The sequence below is a fragment of the Malus sylvestris genome, chromosome 13 (assembly GCF_916048215.2).
Source record: "Malus sylvestris chromosome 13, drMalSylv7.2, whole genome shotgun sequence".
NCBI lineage: Eukaryota > Viridiplantae > Streptophyta > Magnoliopsida > Rosales > Rosaceae > Malus > Malus sylvestris.
Window position 1 is genome coordinate 20,571,413 of NC_062272.1, and position 18,318 is coordinate 20,589,730.

The 18,318-nt window shown below is 38.7% G+C and overlaps 2 protein-coding genes and 1 long non-coding RNA gene across 4 annotated transcripts; 2 read left to right on the forward strand and 1 right to left on the reverse strand.

Annotated features, from left to right (window-relative positions):
• The first annotated feature begins 356 nt into the window (after positions 1–356).
• LOC126595339 (uncharacterized) lies at positions 357–3,529 on the forward strand. Its single transcript, XM_050261667.1, has 2 exons — positions 357–2,518; positions 3,523–3,529. Exons 1-2 carry the CDS (start codon positions 357–359, stop codon positions 3,527–3,529), a joined length of 2,169 nt encoding a protein of 722 aa, XP_050117624.1.
• A 72-nt stretch (positions 3,530–3,601) lies between these two features.
• LOC126595159 (plasmodesmata-located protein 2-like) lies at positions 3,602–5,448 on the reverse strand. Its single transcript, XM_050261539.1, has 3 exons — positions 4,414–5,448; positions 4,042–4,152; positions 3,602–3,900 (listed from the first exon to the last, which is right to left on the reverse strand). Exons 1-3 carry the CDS (start codon positions 5,198–5,200, stop codon positions 3,893–3,895), a joined length of 906 nt encoding a protein of 301 aa, XP_050117496.1. The 5' UTR covers positions 5,201–5,448; the 3' UTR covers positions 3,602–3,892.
• Positions 5,449–12,058: 6,610 nt separating this feature from the next.
• On the forward strand, positions 12,059–15,761 carry LOC126597428 (uncharacterized). 2 transcript variants are annotated; one of them, XR_007614246.1, is made up of 3 exons: positions 12,059–13,052; positions 13,452–13,614; positions 13,699–15,761. It is a non-coding gene; the product is annotated as an uncharacterized LOC126597428 (long non-coding RNA). The 2 variants fall into 2 exon arrangements; XR_007614247.1 differs by having other exon boundaries at positions 13,452–13,602.
• Positions 15,762–18,318: the final 2,557 nt, after the last annotated feature.

Consider the following 18,318-nt stretch of genomic DNA (forward strand, 5'->3'; position numbering starts at 1 on the left):
ATAAATTTTTGTTTAATTGATGTAGGATTATAGGGTTATACATTATATGATTATTGATTATAGATTATTCATATGAATACTATGATTATTGATTTTTTTTTTGAAGTACATAAAAAGAGGACTGATATATTATATTTACATTAACATAATGAACCCCAATTCAACTAACTAAAACCCTCATTCAAATGCATTGTTGGTACTTATTAATTACATTCGTAGTCTACATACTCTACTGTAGAATAAAAATTGATTATTCATATGATATGATTGTTGGTACTGATTAATTAAATTTGTAGTCTACTCTAGGACTAAGAGTCTAAGATATATTTTTTTTTCTTTCGTTATACAGTTACGTAATGGAACGATATTATAAGAAACAGTGCTTAAATCCTTCTCCAAATATTCCGGATAGTCCTCCTCTTCCTTCAAATATTCCGGGTAGTCCTCCTCCTCCTTCTAGTATTCCGAGTAGTGCACAACAAAGTGAGATTACTGAGTTGGATGAAATATTAGCTAATCTTCCGGCAGACCCTGGACTGAGACGTCGAATGCTTGATTATCCACTCAATTGTCGTGAAGCAATTCGTAGATACTACCTTCAAAAGGAACCTTGTCAACCTAAGTCTCACATCATGCCAAGGAAAGCTAGCGACAATCGATGTTTTATTATAGGTTGGTTTGATAATTTTAAGTGGTTGGAGTATAGTATAGTAAAAGATGCTGCATTTTGCCGTTATTGCTATCTTTTTAAATGTGATTTTGATAAAGCGGGTGGTAGTGGAAGTGATGTCTTCACTACAAAAGGGTTTACAAATTGGAGGAAAGGACTCGAAAATTTTCGAGTCCACGAGGGAGGTGTTGGAAGTCTTCACAATAAAGCTATGCAACAAGCTAAAGACTTGATGACACAAAAACAACACATTGAAACATTTGTGATCAAGCAAACTAATGAAGCTCGCGTTAATTATCATACTTTATTGAGTGGAGCACTTGATTGCACAAGATGGTTGTTGCGACAAGGTTTGGCTTTTCGTGGGCACGATGAATCTTTGAAATCGAGCAATAGGGGTAATTATATAGAGCTTATGCAATTTCTTGCCGATCATAATGAGAAAGTTAGAAAGGTTGTGTTTGAGAATGCTCCCAAGAATCTCAAGTATACTTCTTCCGATATTCAAAAGGATCTTGTTCGTGCTTGTGCTATTGAAACTATTAATGCAATCACTAAAGATATGGAAGGTACATTTTTTTCTCTTTTGGTTGATGGATCACGTGATGCTTCCAATAAAGAGCAAATGGCGGTGGTATTGCGTTATGTGAACAAAAAAGGAGAAGCAATTGAAAAGTTTTTGGGTGTTCAACATGTCTCCTCTACAACTAGTAGCTCACTTGAAGAGGCTATTGAGAGATTGTTTGCTACAACAAATTTGAGTATGTCCAAGTTACGAGGACAAGGCTATGATGGAGCTAGTAATATGAGAGGTGAGTTAAATGGTCTTAAAACAAAGATTTTGAACAAATACCCTCAAGCATTTTATATTCATTGTTTTGCACACCAACTCCAACTAGCTCTTGTATTTGTGGCAAAGGAAAATGAGGATGTTGCCAATTTCTTCATCAATGCTAATAGATTGGTGAATCTTATTGGATCTTCGTGCAAGCGTCGTGATGCATTGAGAGAGAAACAACAAGAACAAATTCAAAAAGCTCTTCATCTTGGTAATCTTGAAACGGGTAAAGGGTTAAATCAAGAAAGTAGCCTCATGCGTCCATGTGATACACGGTGGAACTCGCATTATGGTACTATAGTTAGTATTATTGTTATGTTTGAAGCCGTGGTGGAGGTGGTTGAATGGATTAAAAGTGATCGCAACCAAGATAATCTCGGTGAAGCTACTGGGTTATTCAAAGACATACAAACTTTTGATTTTGTGTTTCACCTTTTCTTGATGAGACTTATATTGGGAATTACAAATGAGTTATCACAAGCATTGCAAAAGAAAGATCAAGATATTGTGAATGCGATGGGGTTAGTGGAAGTATGCAAGCAAAGACTACAATCCTTGAGAGATGATGACTTTGGGGACTTGTTGCATGATGTAGAAAAGTTTTGTGAGGAGCATGATATTGTCATTCCTAACATGGAGGATTTGCATTTCGTACCTGGAAAATCAAGGCGTAAAGCTCCAAAAATCACAAACTTCCATTACTATCGTGTAGACCTCTATTTTCAAGTCCTTGATATGCAACTAAAGGAATTGAATGATCGCTTCAATGAGGTAAACACCGAGTTGCTTCTTTGTATAGCATGTTTGAGTCCAGTGAATAATTTTGCATCTTTTGACAAAGAAAAAATTGTTCGTTTAGCCCAACTTTATCCTCAAGATTTTGATCGTATGGACCTCATGAATCTTCTAATTCAACTTGATAATTACATTCAAGATATGAAGATGCATAGTGAGTTTTCATCATTGAGAGGAATCAGTGATCTTGCAAAAGAGTTAGTGAAGACTGGGAGGTGTGAAAGCTATATGTTAGTGTATAAGCTTCTTACATTGGCTTTGGTGTTACCGGTTGCAACCGCTTCGGTGGAGAGAGCTTTTTCTGCTATGAAGATTGTGAAAACACCATTGCGTAATAAAATGGGAGATCAATGGTTGAGTGATAGCATGGTTGTTTACATTGAGAGAGATGTATTTGCTTTTATTGATAATGAGCCTATTATGCGACGTTTTCATGACATGAAACCTCGTCGACAACAATTGTAATTTGTTTTTATTGATTAATTATGGAAGACATTATTATATACAAAGATTTAGTTGTTGCTTTTTTTTTTAACCTTGCACTGTTTTAAATTCGCCCCTCCCCCCGAGAAATCCTGGCTTCGCCACTGAGGACAAGGATTGTCTGTCCTCCATTTCCGATGCCTCTGTTTGTTTGGTCACAGTTAAGTTACGTCAACATTTTATATTATTATTTATTTTTATCTTATTATATTTTAAAAAATAATAATATAAAATATTAACGTGGCTTAACCATGACCACACAAAATAAGAAGGCACAAAAAAAGCACCGGAAATGAAAATGGAGGACAGACAATCCTTATCCTGCAGTAAAAGCCCAAAGCGCGTCAAACTGTTGTCTGCTTGCTTTGTGGCTCTTGTAGTATTTTACGACAAACAAACCAGCATGAAAATACAAATTTTGAATAAAAACTATTTTGTCACCGGTCATTGTCATCCATATAAAACCCAGCAAAAATTAAAAATTATGTACTCTTAGAGAAAAAAAGATAAGAGATAGAAGCTGCAACGTGCAACTTTTCTGAAAAGCATAAAAGTTGTGAAGCAAGCAATCGGAGGCATTTGGTTTGGTCTGCAAGACAAGTGAAAAAAAAGACAAACATGCAAAGTAAAGCAAGAATCCATAAATCTGTAACTCCACCGTCCATTTCTTTTCTGTTTTGTCTTCTTCGAAATTCTATTATGCTTCGCTGTATATTTTATATGTTTAAATTTTTAGTCGTTAAGTATTTAATAATTGTATTTTTTATCAAAGATTTAACGGTTAAAAATTATAATGAATAAAATACCCCGAAACAAGCTAAAAATCCCCTTCTCTTCGTTTCATTCCTACATCAAAATTTTCACCTCTGTGAAAAACTTCCTCAGTTTCATAATTGCTTGTTTTTCCAACAAAAAAAGGGGATCATCCGCACATTGATCCTCCTTCCCCACTTTGTGTTTGCCAATTCTATCCACCACAAAACCCTATTTTTCTCTCTAGAAAGCAGAAACAAAATTAACAGAAAAAGAAATTAACAAAAAATTGTTCCTTAAGTATCTCCACCTTAAAAGAAGCTTGCAATCTTGAGAACCCATGTGTTCCCTCTTCAATAATCTGCACAGGATAACATATTCCAACCATGGCAGATTAGAATTCAGAATCCTAAATTAAAAAAAAAAAAAAAAAGATAAATAAACAACTGAAAACACAAATGCATATCTCCATGTTCATGGATGTGTAAAATGCAATACATACCATCATGCTTCTTCATCAAATTTCTGGCAAACAACAAAAATATGACTAGGAATCCAACTCCTGCTGCTCCTCCTAAAATTATAGCCACTGTCTTCCCTGTATTTCCTGACCCTAAGATCAATCAACCACAATCCAAAAAAAATCAGATTAAATACTACTAATATACACGTATAAGAAATCAAATCATTCCCCCTCTGCACCCGATTTCGAATTCCCCTCTCACTCTCCCTAAATTAGATTCAAACAAAACAAAAAATAAAATAAAAACCCTCTTTGAAACAATCTAACAAGAAATTGGACAAATTGTAAAAGATATAAGAACTATCTTTAACCCCAAAATCAAAATTTCAGAATGTAACTTCCATTTTTTACCTGATGAAGATGAAGAGGATGATGAGGAAGAAGAGGATGATCTCCTGGGAACCCCATTAGGGTAATAACTATAGCTGAGAAAGCACTTATGGAGATAGACTTGGCCAGAAATTGCACTCCCACATTCAACCTGAGCTCTCTGCACCCCACTCTTCATACACTCCCCACAATCTGAGTCCCCAACATCTCCCTGGCACTGCCCCAAAACATAAACCTGTTGATAGTTTGTGGTGTAAAATCCATGGCCACTCACAACCCCATTCTCCAAAACACTAAAGGCAGTGTCCCTCCTCTCCTCAAACCCTGACCCTGCCACATTAGTCCCCCCACAGGTTTTGTACAGCATTTCCATGCCTGAAATTTGGGCAAAACCTGAGATTTCATAGAGTATGTAGCACCCAATGAGCTGAACCCTAGCAGCAATGGTTTTGCCGCAGAGATTGTCAGACATTTGGGGCAATTTGCTCACACAGGTGTAGCAGTCAGAGTTGCTGAGATCACCTCTGCATTGGAAGAGCCCTGAGATGGTGGTTTGGCCACTGCCTGTGTTGGTCTTGAAGAACTTGGCCTTGGAGGACTGCTGCACCAGGGACCCAAAGAGGGCTGAGAGGGCTTGGGAGTAGACCCCTGTTGGATCAGAAAATGTCTGCTTTGCACAGCCCTTGTAAACCAAGGAGGTGATGTCACTGGCAGATTGAGCAACTGGGATGAGCTCAAAACTGATGAGAAAGAAGAACAGAAGCAGATAGAGGGAGAAATTGGAAACAGGGTTAGAGAGAAAACCCATTTGCTGTTTTCAGTTTTTGGATCAAATCATGTCAGTTCTTGGAGTTCCTGAGATGGGTTTTTTAAAACTTTGAGAAAAACCCAACTGGATAGAGTAAAGATTGAAGCGTTTTTTGCTTGAAACTGTAATTTTTCTGCAGAAAAAAAAAAGGGTTTTTATTTTAGTGAGGTTTGGTATTTGGGTTTCTGGATTGGAAGAAGTGGTGCATCATTTTTTTTATTTTTTTTATTTTTTTTACAGCTTGGCGCAGGAGGTACAATTGTATAATTGGAATTCGGATCATCGCCGGATGCTTTTTATAAAGATTTTAGAAATTCGTGAATCGTGTTCGTTCAATGTACATGGTGCGGTCAGAAATTATTTTAAATATTTTTATTTGAAATTAAACATAAATACTATTTGATAAAAAATAAACGTACAATATATAACAAACAGATAAAATTCACGAATTCCTAAAATTCTCGTAAAAAGATTCGGAGAGCATCTGTTGGGTATAATTGAATTGACAGTAGAGTAATAAATAAATTAAAACTATGGGAAGGATACACTGTTATCTTTAGTTTAAGGAGTATTTAAATGTTTGAAGAGAATGGGAACAAAATGGTATAAATTAAAGTAACGATCTCGAAAGGAGAATAAGTGTTCCCTCTTTTGTTTTAAGAAAGAAAGTTTTCGGTTTGACTGAGGAGTGCATTATATGTCTTGAGTTAATTGAAGAAGTACTTTCTCAAAAAATTGAAGAAGTAAGGTAGATTATTTGAATTTAATAAGAGTTTTCATCGGCTTTTTCTTTTTGTATAAGGTAGATCGTTGGGTCCAAGAAATTGGTGGTCCTTATTTTATGTTTTGAATGTTGGGAGCCTGAACACAATGCTTCATGATATCTGGAAAAGAGCTTTGTTAATGTGGAGGCTAAACCTCTTGGGGCCAACTTACCGAAAAGTATTAAATCATGAGAATTGATAAATGCTTACTCTCTTCTTTCCTATTCTCTTATACACTCTTAATTAATCATGGTCGTTATTTATATTTAATCTTATTGACACTCTTATTTAATCATGGTCGTTATTTAGATTTAATTTTATTCAATTTGATAATTAAATATAAAAAAGAGTGTATGAGAGAAGAAGAGTATGTGATTTTATTTTCCTTGGATATTTTTTTATTTATTTTTATTATTATACAAGGACAGATTGATGAAGGGAGGGAATCAAACTTTGAACTTTGAGGGTAAAGATGAATATTCTTAACCGATTTTACAAGGAAAATCCTTGCTTAACAAGTACTTTGTGATAAATGAGGATTGATTTTGTCCAAATCTCAAAAATCCCTAATTAACAATTATCAGAAGATAAAGTTAATAGGATATGATACAAAATTAGGATGATCACTAATATCACGTTTTAGTGGTATACATCTTTATTTATTGGTGAGTGATTTTATATTCGATTCTCGTAGATAGCAAGTTCATTACCAAATTATTATAACTGAATGATAAGTGTTGCCCTAAATTTTACTTGTTTGAGAGTGGAATGAGATGTGTAAATATACACATAACATAACACAAGAATTTTCTAGCATTGATTTCATGTCAGGTATTTTACATGCTTGTTTTAAATCAATAGATCAAAACTTAGGGTGTTATATGAAATAACTCAAAATAAAATTCTTTATGCACCAATAAATTCTCTTGTATTGTTTGATTGTTTAGATAACTTTATTTGAAAGTGAACATAATTTGGGTTTGATTTTAGTAATATGAGCCCTTTCATTTTTTTAGTCGTTGTTGAAAAATCATCCGTAAAAAAAAATTGGTCAAATTCGAAATTAGCAAGACAACTGGATTTGATTAATTGTTGTACACTAAAAGGATAACACTTTATCTGTCATCATTGCATTCCAAGCCTGAACATTCCTCACAGGTGTTCCATCAAAGGGCTCTCGGGCATCAACGACATGTCCTACACTAGAAAACTCTGAAATCATTATAGTCCAAGATGCCAAATCTCGAATGCTCATTTGTTTAAAATACTTTTCAGCCAAATCAAGCTCTCCATATTCCCAAGGTCCCCAACCACCAAGTTCCAAGAAACCACATCTTTCAACGGCATCCCATCGAACACTCGTACCTCTTCACCAATCCTCCCAAGAAACCATTGAATTCCAAGTAACAACAGTTCTGAAATTCGTCCTCTCAAAGACTTTTTTTCGCACCATCCACATCCCCACACTGCATCAACCCAGCAATCACTGTGTTGTTTGAGAAGACATTGCGATCAATCGACCGATCAAATAAATAACCGCATCTTGGAACTGCCCATTTTGAAAGTAGTCTTTTAAAGACCGAAACCATCAAACCTTACCAACAAATTTATGCTATGCATGGGCATTAAATGAGCATGCATAAACCCTAATAATTTACAAAAAATGTTCGTATTTTGCTTGAGCGGCAGAGCACAATTATATCACTGCTTGAGAGACATAGCACAATTATAGAATCTACCGCTTGAACAGCAGAATTCAGTTATATCATTGCTTGAGCAGCAGAAGCTCTAACCTGAATTTGCAACCATGTTCTACAGTGGCTGAATCGGTTCTTAGGGCAATGATTAGTCTTCTCTTCTCTTGTGATCACTTTAGTATTCTCTGGTTATCAATGGGACAAACCAAAACAGCATGGAACAAGGATTAATCACCGAAAAGAGGGACCAAGCATTTCTATATATATACCTGCTTCCTCCCATTAAGTGAGCAGTTGCAGTTAGTTATCATAGGAACTCTAACTGCATCATTTAAATTCAAATTGGTTCCTTATATTTCCCTCCAAATGGTTGTTATCCGGTTACAACCCTAATTAAGTCTTACTTTATACATAGCTCATATTACTTGTGTTTTTGCATGACTTGGTGTTTGATCTTGCTCACCAAGTAAACCTTACATGCCACGAATCATGGCATTCCAGGTGACGGTGTTTATTTTATTTTTTTATTTTTTGAGGCATTTTGTCGAACCGCTTCTGGGCTTCTTCGACAGAGCCATCCCTCAATGAAGTTGAGATTTTGGAGTTGAGGGGTTTGAGATTGGTGGATGGCATTGCAATTTGGTTTTTTGAAAGGGATTTTGCGGTTGCCGCCGCTGTGCAGAGTGATGCGAGTCGTAGATAGAGGTTTCGCCTGAGCATACTCCATTTACTTTGACTTTAACGGACTACTACTCGGGAACTCAAATAAGCAAGAACATGAACCCAGGCTTGACCTGTAATCACTTGGGCCTTGTTGACCCGTGATCATTTTTGGTTTAATCTTTACACTCTTGATGGACACTATGGGATGGGCACGGGCCGGTTCGGCCCGCTTTCACTCTAGAACTTGTATGAGAATTGAGAAATTTCAATGGTTTGATTCGGTATGATTTCGCTCAAATTTATTACTAAAACGGTCAGGTTCAGTTCACGACGATTTCGGTCGATTCATACCAGTTTACGGTTATAACCAAAATTATATATATATATTTTTTTTAATCTTTTACTTTTCCGGTTTTTATGCCCACCCTAGTTTTACTTCACCCCAATAACAAGCTAGAGCATGTCATACATACACAAATCTATGCCAGCAAGAAATATAAATTTAACTAATGACTAACAATACTACATCCTGCAACATCTCTTAAATAAAATAAAATGAATTCTAATATTGGTAAAGCATTAGAAAAATCAACAAGAGCTTATAAGAAAGAAAATCCATGTTTGGAATATTATGAGATGGAGGCTACGTATTGAAATAATGGATGAGGAGAAGAATTGAAGAAAAAACGAAGAAGAGAAGAAGTGAAGAAAATGGGAAAGTGGTGCGGCGCAAAAGAAGAATAGAGGGAGAGATGAGAAGAAAAAACTTAATACCAGCTTTAAAACATTAGGATTTAGTTATGGCTTTAGGCTTTAGGATTTAGTTATGGCTTTAGTACCATGATTGACTTTTTAGTGTAAAAATGTGATTTTTCATTAAAGTGAACAATACCAGGTGTTTTTCGTTAAAGTTCCCATTGATTAACCCCTTATTCAAATTTACACCAAATTTTATGAACGTTTTCCTTCGGCCAAGCTTACACGCAGTGCTCTTCCTTCTAGTTCCTGATGAGAATCCAAGAAATTAAACACAAGTATTAGTAGCCTACCCAAAAGTTGGACATAATGTACCTACTGCTACAGAGAATGCCTGCATGAATGAGTCATTCATCCTTACAAGCAAATTGCAATTTGACATGTCCGCTACTTCTTCCTTTTTCTGTCTATTGGAGAAATGTTTGTCTGGGATGGTAACAGGCTACGTTGTGTTATAAGTCAACACAAACAGTCTCTCCTTGTAAACAAGCACATGTCAAATTGTAATTTGTCCAACCCAATATGTAAAAGCGGGAATGACTTGGCCATCCATAGATGGATCTAAGAATGTGAGGAGATGGATTAGAAGAGTAGCATACAAATCCATTGAGAGATTCTAAGGCAGCGTCCATTTCTGATTTTGTTGAGTAGCATACGTATCCATAGCCACGGGACATTCCTGTGTCGCCATCGTATAGAACCCTAGCTCCAACCACGGTTCCATGTTCTTTGAAAGCTTTTGTCAAACTCTCGGATGTGGCTGACCAGGATAAATTCCCAACGAAAAGCTAGTCCGAAAGGTTCACCCTCAAGGTTCGCCCAGCAAATTCCTGAAATGTTGTAATAAGGTCTGAGTAATGCTATTATATGTACCCACGGACATATAATTCAAGTTAATTCACGTGACGGACCTATTTTCTATTGCTACGAGAGATGGGACGAGTAAATGCGGAATTTGGAGGAAGGAGTGAAGTTTTCTTTATCATTGATGTTTGAAATCAGAAGGAGAGAGTCTTACGCATCCGTCAAGATTTTCGATGACCGCGTTACAATCTTCAATAGGGCTCATTGTCACAAATGCAAATCCTCTGCTTTTTCCAGTGTCCCTATGATGCAGAACCTGTATACGATTCATTGGTAAAAAATTGCACAACTGAAACTTTTACCAAAACAAGGTGACAGTTTTGCTAGTTGGTGAAGATTTAAGCATAAGGACCAACACAAGTTTTTTGAAGAGGTTTACAATATCTGTTTCTAGTTGGACAAACATGGCATTATCTCGCTGGGTTTTGTAACATCTACTTAATCTAATGAACTGCGTTTAATCCTTATCCTCAGAGAAATCGTGCACTCGTTGATCTAGCATCTGCAAAAGCTTTGTGTTCACAGCAACCTCCTCCTCACCTGAAACTTCACCAGCTGCCGCCTTTCCTCCTCCTCCTAATTCACTTAGCCAATGCGAACTTTAACGAAAAACACCTGGTAATGTTCACTTTAACGAAAAACCACATTTTTACACTAAAAAGTCAATCCTGGTACTATTCACTTTACCCTTTATTTTGTCCTTATCATTAAAACTCAAAGTTTTCAAGCCATTTTCAGTAATTTAGTTTCAAAGTAAAACTAATGAAAATGACTTGAAAATTTTGAGTTTTAATGATAAGGATAAAATAAAGGGTAAAGTGAATAGTACCATGATTGACTTTTTAGTGTAAAAATGTGGTTTTTCGTTAAAGTGAATAGTACCAGGTGCTTTTCGTTAAAGTTCCCTTATTTTGTCCTTATCATTAAAACTCAAAGTTTTCAAACCTTTTTCATTAGTTTTCCTTTAATTAATTGGAACATGTAAATTAGCTCAGGTATATGATTCATATGCAATCACATAAACGATTTAATTGAGACTTCCCTTTTCATTTCTTGCTGCATTCTGTAACTCAATTTTTTGTTTCACAACTCTCTGAGCAGATATTCTTTGTGGTACGATTATTTTTGCCATTTATAGATATACATCTCATTCATCCATACTTTAATATTGACGGATAAAAAAGATGCATTGATTTTGAAATAACGAGTTTCTAGTCATTTGAGTTCAAATTTAACCATAAAAAATAGCATGATTGGATGTACTTTAACGCACTAAATGTCTCACTATAAAATGTATTTTCATTTAGTAATCCAATATTGCTAGATTGTCAATTAGAGTCATGCATTTAATTAAGAATAAACAAGACTTTACATTATCAATAAACCAAATTCATGACCTAGTAATGTTCAATAGATTGTTATTTGTCATAACGTGTTGCTAAATTGTCAACTTGATTACTACATTCACATAAGAATTTATATGATAAATGAATCAAATTGACAATGTAGCACAATAATATTTTATTTCAAATTGTCTCATATCGACTATAATAATTGATATGTTATATCGTTCGATTATCAATTAGGGATAAACATTTACAAGACTACTTGCTAGTTACTTTACCTTTTGTACATGAGCTTGCTATTCCCCTATAGAAAACTATGAAGTCACACCGGTTAAAAATATATCAAAACTTTAGACTGTTTATCATGTAATACTCAACATATCTATAGTGAGATAAATTCTGTTGCTGATGATTTGGCCAACTTGAGCCTCTTTCATCCTCTAGATCTTGCCTATTATGAGCAAACTCCATCTTCTTATTAACAGTTATTAATTTATCATTATTCGATATCTTGAAATTTATTTACTTGGTAACATTATTTTGTAATTTCTCTTTTGTCGTGTTATTAGCCCCATTGTTAAACAGAAATAAAAAAAAGGAAAACTAATGAAAAGGGCTTGAAAACTTTGAGTTTTAATGATAAGGACAAAATAAAGGGTAAAGTGAATAGTACCAGGATTGACTTTTTAGTGTAAAAATGTGGTTTTTCGTTAAAGTAAACAGTACCGGGTGCTTTTCGTTAAAGTTCCCATAAAAAAAGACAAAACCTAAGCAATACAACAACAACAACAACAAAGCCTTTTCCCACTAAGTGGGGTCGGCTATATGAATCCTAGAACGCCATTGCGCTCGGTTTTGTGTCATGTCCTCCGTTAGATCCAAGTACTCTAAGTCTTTTCTTAGAGTCTCTTCCAAAGTTTTCCTAGGTCTTCCTCTACCCCTTCGGCCCTGAACCTCTGTCCCGTAGTCACATCTTCGAACCGGAGCGTCAGTCGGCCTTCTTTGCACATGTCCAAATCACCGGAGCCAATTTTCTCTCATCTTTCCTACAATTTCGGCTACTCCTACTTTACCTCGGATATCCTCATTCCCAATCTTATCCTTTCTCGTGTGCCCACACATCCCACGAAGCATCCTCATCTCCGCTACACCCATTTTGTGTACGTGTTGATGCTTCACCACCCAACATTCTGTGCCATACAACATCGCTGGCCTTATTGCCGTCCTATAAAATTTTCCCTTGAGCTTCAGTGGCCTACGACGGTCACACAACACGCCGGATGCACTCTTTCCATCCAGCTCGTATTCTATGGTTGAGATCTCCATCTAATTCTCCGTTCTCTTGCAAGATAAATCCTAGGTAGCGAAAACGGTCACTTTTTGTGATCTTCGCTAGATTGCTCCGGTCATTAGTGTGGATAAGTATATAAATGGATAGAGATAGGAAAGCAAACACAAGATGTACGTGGTTCACCCAGATTGGCTACGTCCACGGAATAGAAGAGTTCTCATTAATTGTGAAGGGTTTACACAAGTACATAGGTTCAAGCTCTCCTTTAGTGAGTACAAGTGAATGATTTAGTACAAATGACATTAGGAAATATTGTGGGAGAATGATCTCGTAATCATGAAACTTCTAAGTATCGGAGTGTGGTGTCGTCTTGACTTGCCTTATCTGTCTCATAGGTAGATGTGGCATCTTCTCTGGAAGTACTCTTCCTCCATCCAGGGGTGGTATCTTTAACTGGTGGAGATGCACAAGGTAATGTATCAATTTCACTTGAAGCTTACTTGTAGTTTCAGGCTTGGTCAAGCGCGATACAAACCATGTAGGAGGAGTCCCCCAAGTCGCCGAGCTAGGGGGTCTGCTGAAAGAGGTGACAGACAAGGTAAGCAATCAGAGCTCAGACTGATTGTTCACCTTCTCCCCATCTTGCAGCAGCATGAAGGATAAAGAGAAGAAAAATGAGAAGAGATGATATGAGATACTTTTGCTTTTGAAGAAGTAACTTTCCACATGCTTATTCTTGAACTGAGCTGGAGGGTTTTCTGGTTTCCTCCAGAGTATAAGGCCGACTGAAGAATTTGAGGGTCAAAACAAGTCCATCAAATCTAGAGTACGTTCCACCCTGCTGATATGGGATACTTTTGCTTTTGAAAGAGTAATGGATGTATCGGCACGTGTGCTGTTACGCTTGTCTCCACATGCTTCCTTGTATCCTTCGCACTTGCCCTATCTGTTGCTCAAGCAGATGCGGAATCTTCCCTGGAAACATAAGATGTTGAAGATGAGTACTCGAGAGCAATGCCAGGTAAGTAATCAGGTAAGGGGTTCCAGGCAGTCAGTTCCTGGCTGGAAGCTTGATTCCAAGTGCTGACTGATTGCTCTCTTTCTCCTTGTCTTGCAGGTAAAAACAAGGCCAAAAGAAAAGACAGGGAAAAAGCATGATATGGGATACTCTTGCTTTTAACCCTGATGATATGAGATATTCTTGCTCTAGTATAGCTTGTTTGCAGTGGTATTATCGGGGGGAAAGAAAGCTGAATATTTCGAAAGGCTTCGTTGGGAGTGCCCTCTCAGATGTGATGAAGGGTTGAGCATTTTTGCAGGTCTGCCTGTCCGTTGGGGATGGAGGTCGACATATATAGGAGTCTCCCTAACAACAAGTAGTAATGCTATTCCTTTATCCTGCTTGGTCATAGCACGGTAGTGGGAGCTGCCAGTTTCACATGTTTTAACTCTGTCAGAGCACTTTGAAAAAGTGGTCTGTGGTATCTGGCTCTCGAGATTCGGAGAATGATGCCTCTTCGATTTTTGAGAAAGCAATCATGCTGGGGGTCTGACTCTCGAGATTCGGAGAGCAGTGTCTCTTCGATTTTTGAGGAAGTAATCATGTTGGGAGTCTGGCTCTCGAGATTCGGAGGGCGGTGCCTCTTCGATTTTGGAGCAAGCAATCTTGTTGGGAGTGTTGTCTCGAATGTGAGTAAAGGTTGGGCATGTTTGCTAGTCTACCTTGCCACGAAGCACTAAGGTTGACACACAGGGACTTTCCAATTATCCAGCAATGGTACTGTTCATTTACCCTCTCTTCGATTTTGAGAAAGTAGTCATGTTGGGAGTCTGGCTCTCGAGATTCGGAGGACGGTGCCTCTTCGATTTTGGAGCAAGCAATCTTGTTGGGAGTGTTTTCTCGAATGTGAGTAAAGGTTGGGCATGTTTGCTAGTCTACCTTGCCACGAAGCACAGAGGTTGACACACATGGACTTTCCAATTATCCAGTAGTGGTACTGTTCCTTTACCCTTGTGGGTAATAATATGGTAGCTAGACCTTCAAAATTTATGTGTCTAAACTTTATTAGTGCTATTTCTTTGCTATTCTTTTACCTTTCTTGGTCAGAGCGATGTAGTGGGAGCTGCAAGCTTCACGTGCTCAACTTTGGCAGAAAACTTTGGCAAAGTTATCTGTGGTACCCATGAGCTATTGTTGCGTGTGGGAAGTGGGTGATTGAACAGTAAGATTCATGTGTTTTCTACTTCACCAGAAGTCTTCGACAGAATGCCCTTAATTTCTGCAAAGCTGAGTGTGCGTGTGACAGGTGCTAACAAGGCTAGAAAAGTAGGTGCCTCTTCGATTTCTGAGATCGGCCCTCGTGGTCTCTGAGCAGCCCAGCTTTTGAGAAAGCGAGCGCCTCTTCGATTGATTCGGAGAACGATGCCTCATCAATTTTTGAGAAAGCAATCATGCTGAGGGTCTGGCTCTCGAGATTCGGGGAGCAGTGTCTCTTCGATTTTTGAGAAAGTAATCATGTTGGGAGTCTGGCTCTCGAGATTCGGAGGGCGGTGCCTCTTCGATTTTGGAGCAAGCAATCTTGTTGGGAGTGTTTTCTCGAATGTGAGTAAAGGTTGGGCATGTTTGCTAGTCTACCTTGCCACGAAGCACAGAGGTTGACACACAGGGACTTTCCAATTATCCAGCAATGGTACTGTTCCTTTACCCTCTCTTCGATTTTTAAGAAAGTAGTCATGTTGGGAGTCTGGCTCTTGAGATTCGGAGGACGGTGCCTCTTCGATTTTGGAGCAAGCAATCTTATTGGGAGTGTTTTCTCGAATGTGAGTAAAGGTTGGGCATGTTTGCTAGTCTACCTTGCCACGAAGCACAGAGGTTGACACACAGGGACTTTCCAATTATCCAGCAGTGGTACTGTTCCTTTACCCTTGTGGGTAATAATATGGTAGCTAGACCTTCAAAATTTATGGGTCTAAACTTTGTTAGTGCTGTTTTTTTGCTATTCTTTTACCCTTCTTGGTCAGAGCGATGTAGTGGGAGCTGCAAGCTTCACGTGCTCAACTTTGGCAGAGAACTTTGGCAAAGTTATCTGTGGTACCCATGAGCTATTGTTGCGTGTGGGAAGTGGGTGATTGAACAGTAAGATTCATGTGTTTTCTACTTCCCTAGAAGTCTTTGACAGAATGCCCATAATTTCCGCAAAGCTGAGTATGCGTGTGACAGGTGCTGACAAGGCTGGAAAAGTAGGTGCCTCTTCGATTTTTGAGATCGGCCCTCGTGGTCTCTGGGGAGCCCAGCTTTTGAGAAAGCGAGCGCCTCTTTGATTTCTGAGATCGGCCTTCGTGGTCTTTGAGCAGCCCAACTTTTGAGAAAGCAAACGCCTCTTCGATTTCTGAGATCAACCCTCGTGATCTCTAAGCAGCCCAGCTTTTGAGAAAGCAAACGCCTCTTCGATTTCTGAGCAGGCGCCTCTTCGATTTATGAAGCTCCGTCGAGTGCAGATTTTTATAGGGGCTGGCATTAAGTTCCAAAGCACACTTGAATCTCCACCAGTAGAAGCTTCATTCTTGCACTTCTAAGATCTTGATTTGTCCGACCTCTTCTCTCTTCAACACCTTTGAAAATGTCTGGCCCCTCCGACCGTCGTTTTGACTTGAACCTTGTTGAAGAGGCAGCCCCGCCTTCTCCAGACAACATATGGCGCCCATCCTTCGTCTCCCCTACTGGTCCTCTTACCGTTGGGGATTCCGTGATGAAGAATGATATGACCGCTGCGGTGGTGGCCAGGAACCTTCTCACTCCCAAAGATAACAGACTACTTTCCAAACGGTCTGATGAGTTAGCTGTTAAGGATTCGCTGGCTCTCAGTGTTCAGTGTGCAGGTTCTATGTCTAATATGGCCCAACGCCTATTTGCTCGAACCCGCCAAGTTGAATCATTGGCGGCTGAAGTGATGAGTCTCAAACAGGAGATTAGGGGGCTCAAGCATGAGAATAAACAGTTGCACCGGCTCGCACATGACTATGCTACAAACATGAAGAGGAAGCTTGACCAGATGAAGGAAACTGATGGTCAGGTTTTACTTGATCATCAGAGATTTGTGGGTTTGTTCCAAAGGCATTTATTGCCTTCGTCTTCTGGGGCTGTACCGCGTAATGAAGCTCCAAATGATCAACCTCTGATGCCTCCTCCTTCTAGGGTTCTGTCCAGTACTGAGGCTCCAAATGATCCCCCTCCGGTGCCTTCTCTTTCTGGGGCTCTACCGACTGCTGAGACTTCTCCTAAGCAACCTTTGTGAAGGCTCCCTCTTGTGTGTTTATTTTGACTCATGTATATGTACATATTTGTAGCTTATCGGGGATATCAATAAATAAGCTTTCCTTCATTTCAACGTATTGTGTTAAATACACCAAAGTCTTCTTCGCTAAGTTCCTTGAATTTTCTTTTGTTGAAGCTTGTATGTTGAAGCTTTCTGAGTGGAGCATGTAGGTTGGGGTAGTGTTCCCTTAATTTCCCGAGTGAGGAAAACTTCTCGGTTGGAGACTTGGAAAATCCAAGTCACTGAGTGGGATCGGCTATATGAATCTTAGAACGCCATTGTGCTCGATCCTGTGTCATGTCCTTCGTTAGATCCAAGTACTCTAAGTCTTTTCTTAGAGTCTCTTCCAAAGTTTTCCTAGGTCTTCCTCTACCCCTTCGGCCCTGAACCTCTGTCCCATAGTCGCATCTTCTAATCGGAGCGTCAGTAGGCCTTCTTTGCACATGTCCAAACCACCGTAACCGATTTTCTCTCATCTTTCCTTCAATTTCGGCTACTCCTACTTTACCCCGGATATCCTCATTCCTAATCTTATCCTTTCTCGTGTGCCCACACATCCAACGAAGCATCCTCATCTCCGCTACACCCATTTTGTGTACGTGTTGATGTTTCACCGCCCAACATTCTGTGCCATACAGCATCGCCGGCCTTATTGCCGTCTTATAAAATTTTCCCTTGAGCTTCAGTGGCATACGGCGGTCACACAACACGCCGGATGCACTCTTCCACTTCATCCATCCAGCTTGTATTCTATGGTTAAGATCTCCATCTAATTCTCCGTTCTTTTGCAAGATAGATCCTAGGTAACGAAAACGGTCGCTCTTTGGTATTTCTTGATCTCCGATCCTCACCCCTAACTCGTTTTGGCCTCCATTTGCACTGAACTTGCACTCCATATATTCTGTCTTTGATCGGCTTAGGCGAAGACCTTTAGATTCCAACACTTCTCTCCAAAGGTTAAGCTTTGCATTTACCCCTTCCTGAGTTTCATCTATCAACACTATATCGTCTGCGAAAAGCATACACCAAGGAATATCATCTTGAATATGTCCTTTTAACTCATCCATTACCAACGCAAAAAGGTAAGGACTTAAGGATGAGCCTTGATGTAATCCCACAGTTATGGGAAAGCTTTCGGTTTGTCCTTCATAAGTTCTTACGGCAGTCTTTGCTCCTTCATACATATCCTTTATAGCTTGGATATATGCTACTCGTACTCCTTTCTTCTCTAAAATCCTCCAAAGAATGTCTCTTGGGACCCTATCATACGTTTTTTCCAAATCTATAAAGACCATGTGTAAATCCTTTTTCCCATCTCTATATCTTTCCATCAATCTTCGTAAGAGATAGATTGCCTCCATGGTTGAGCGCCCTGGCATGAACCCGAATTGGTTGTCCGAAACCCGTGTCTCTTGCCTCAA

Excerpts from the sequence above, each read along its gene's own strand:
- LOC126595339 (XM_050261667.1), top strand. The coding sequence starts at position 357 with ATGGAACGATATTATAAGAAACAGTGCTTAAATCCTTCTCCAAATATT.
- LOC126595159 (XM_050261539.1), bottom strand. The coding sequence starts at position 5,200 with ATGGGTTTTCTCTCTAACCCTGTTTCCAATTTCTCCCTCTATCTGCTT. Across the intron at positions 4,153-4,413 it reads ATCCTCTTCATCTTCATCAG|GGTCAGGAAATACAGGGAAG; the intron begins GTAAAAAATGGA and ends GATTGATCTTAG.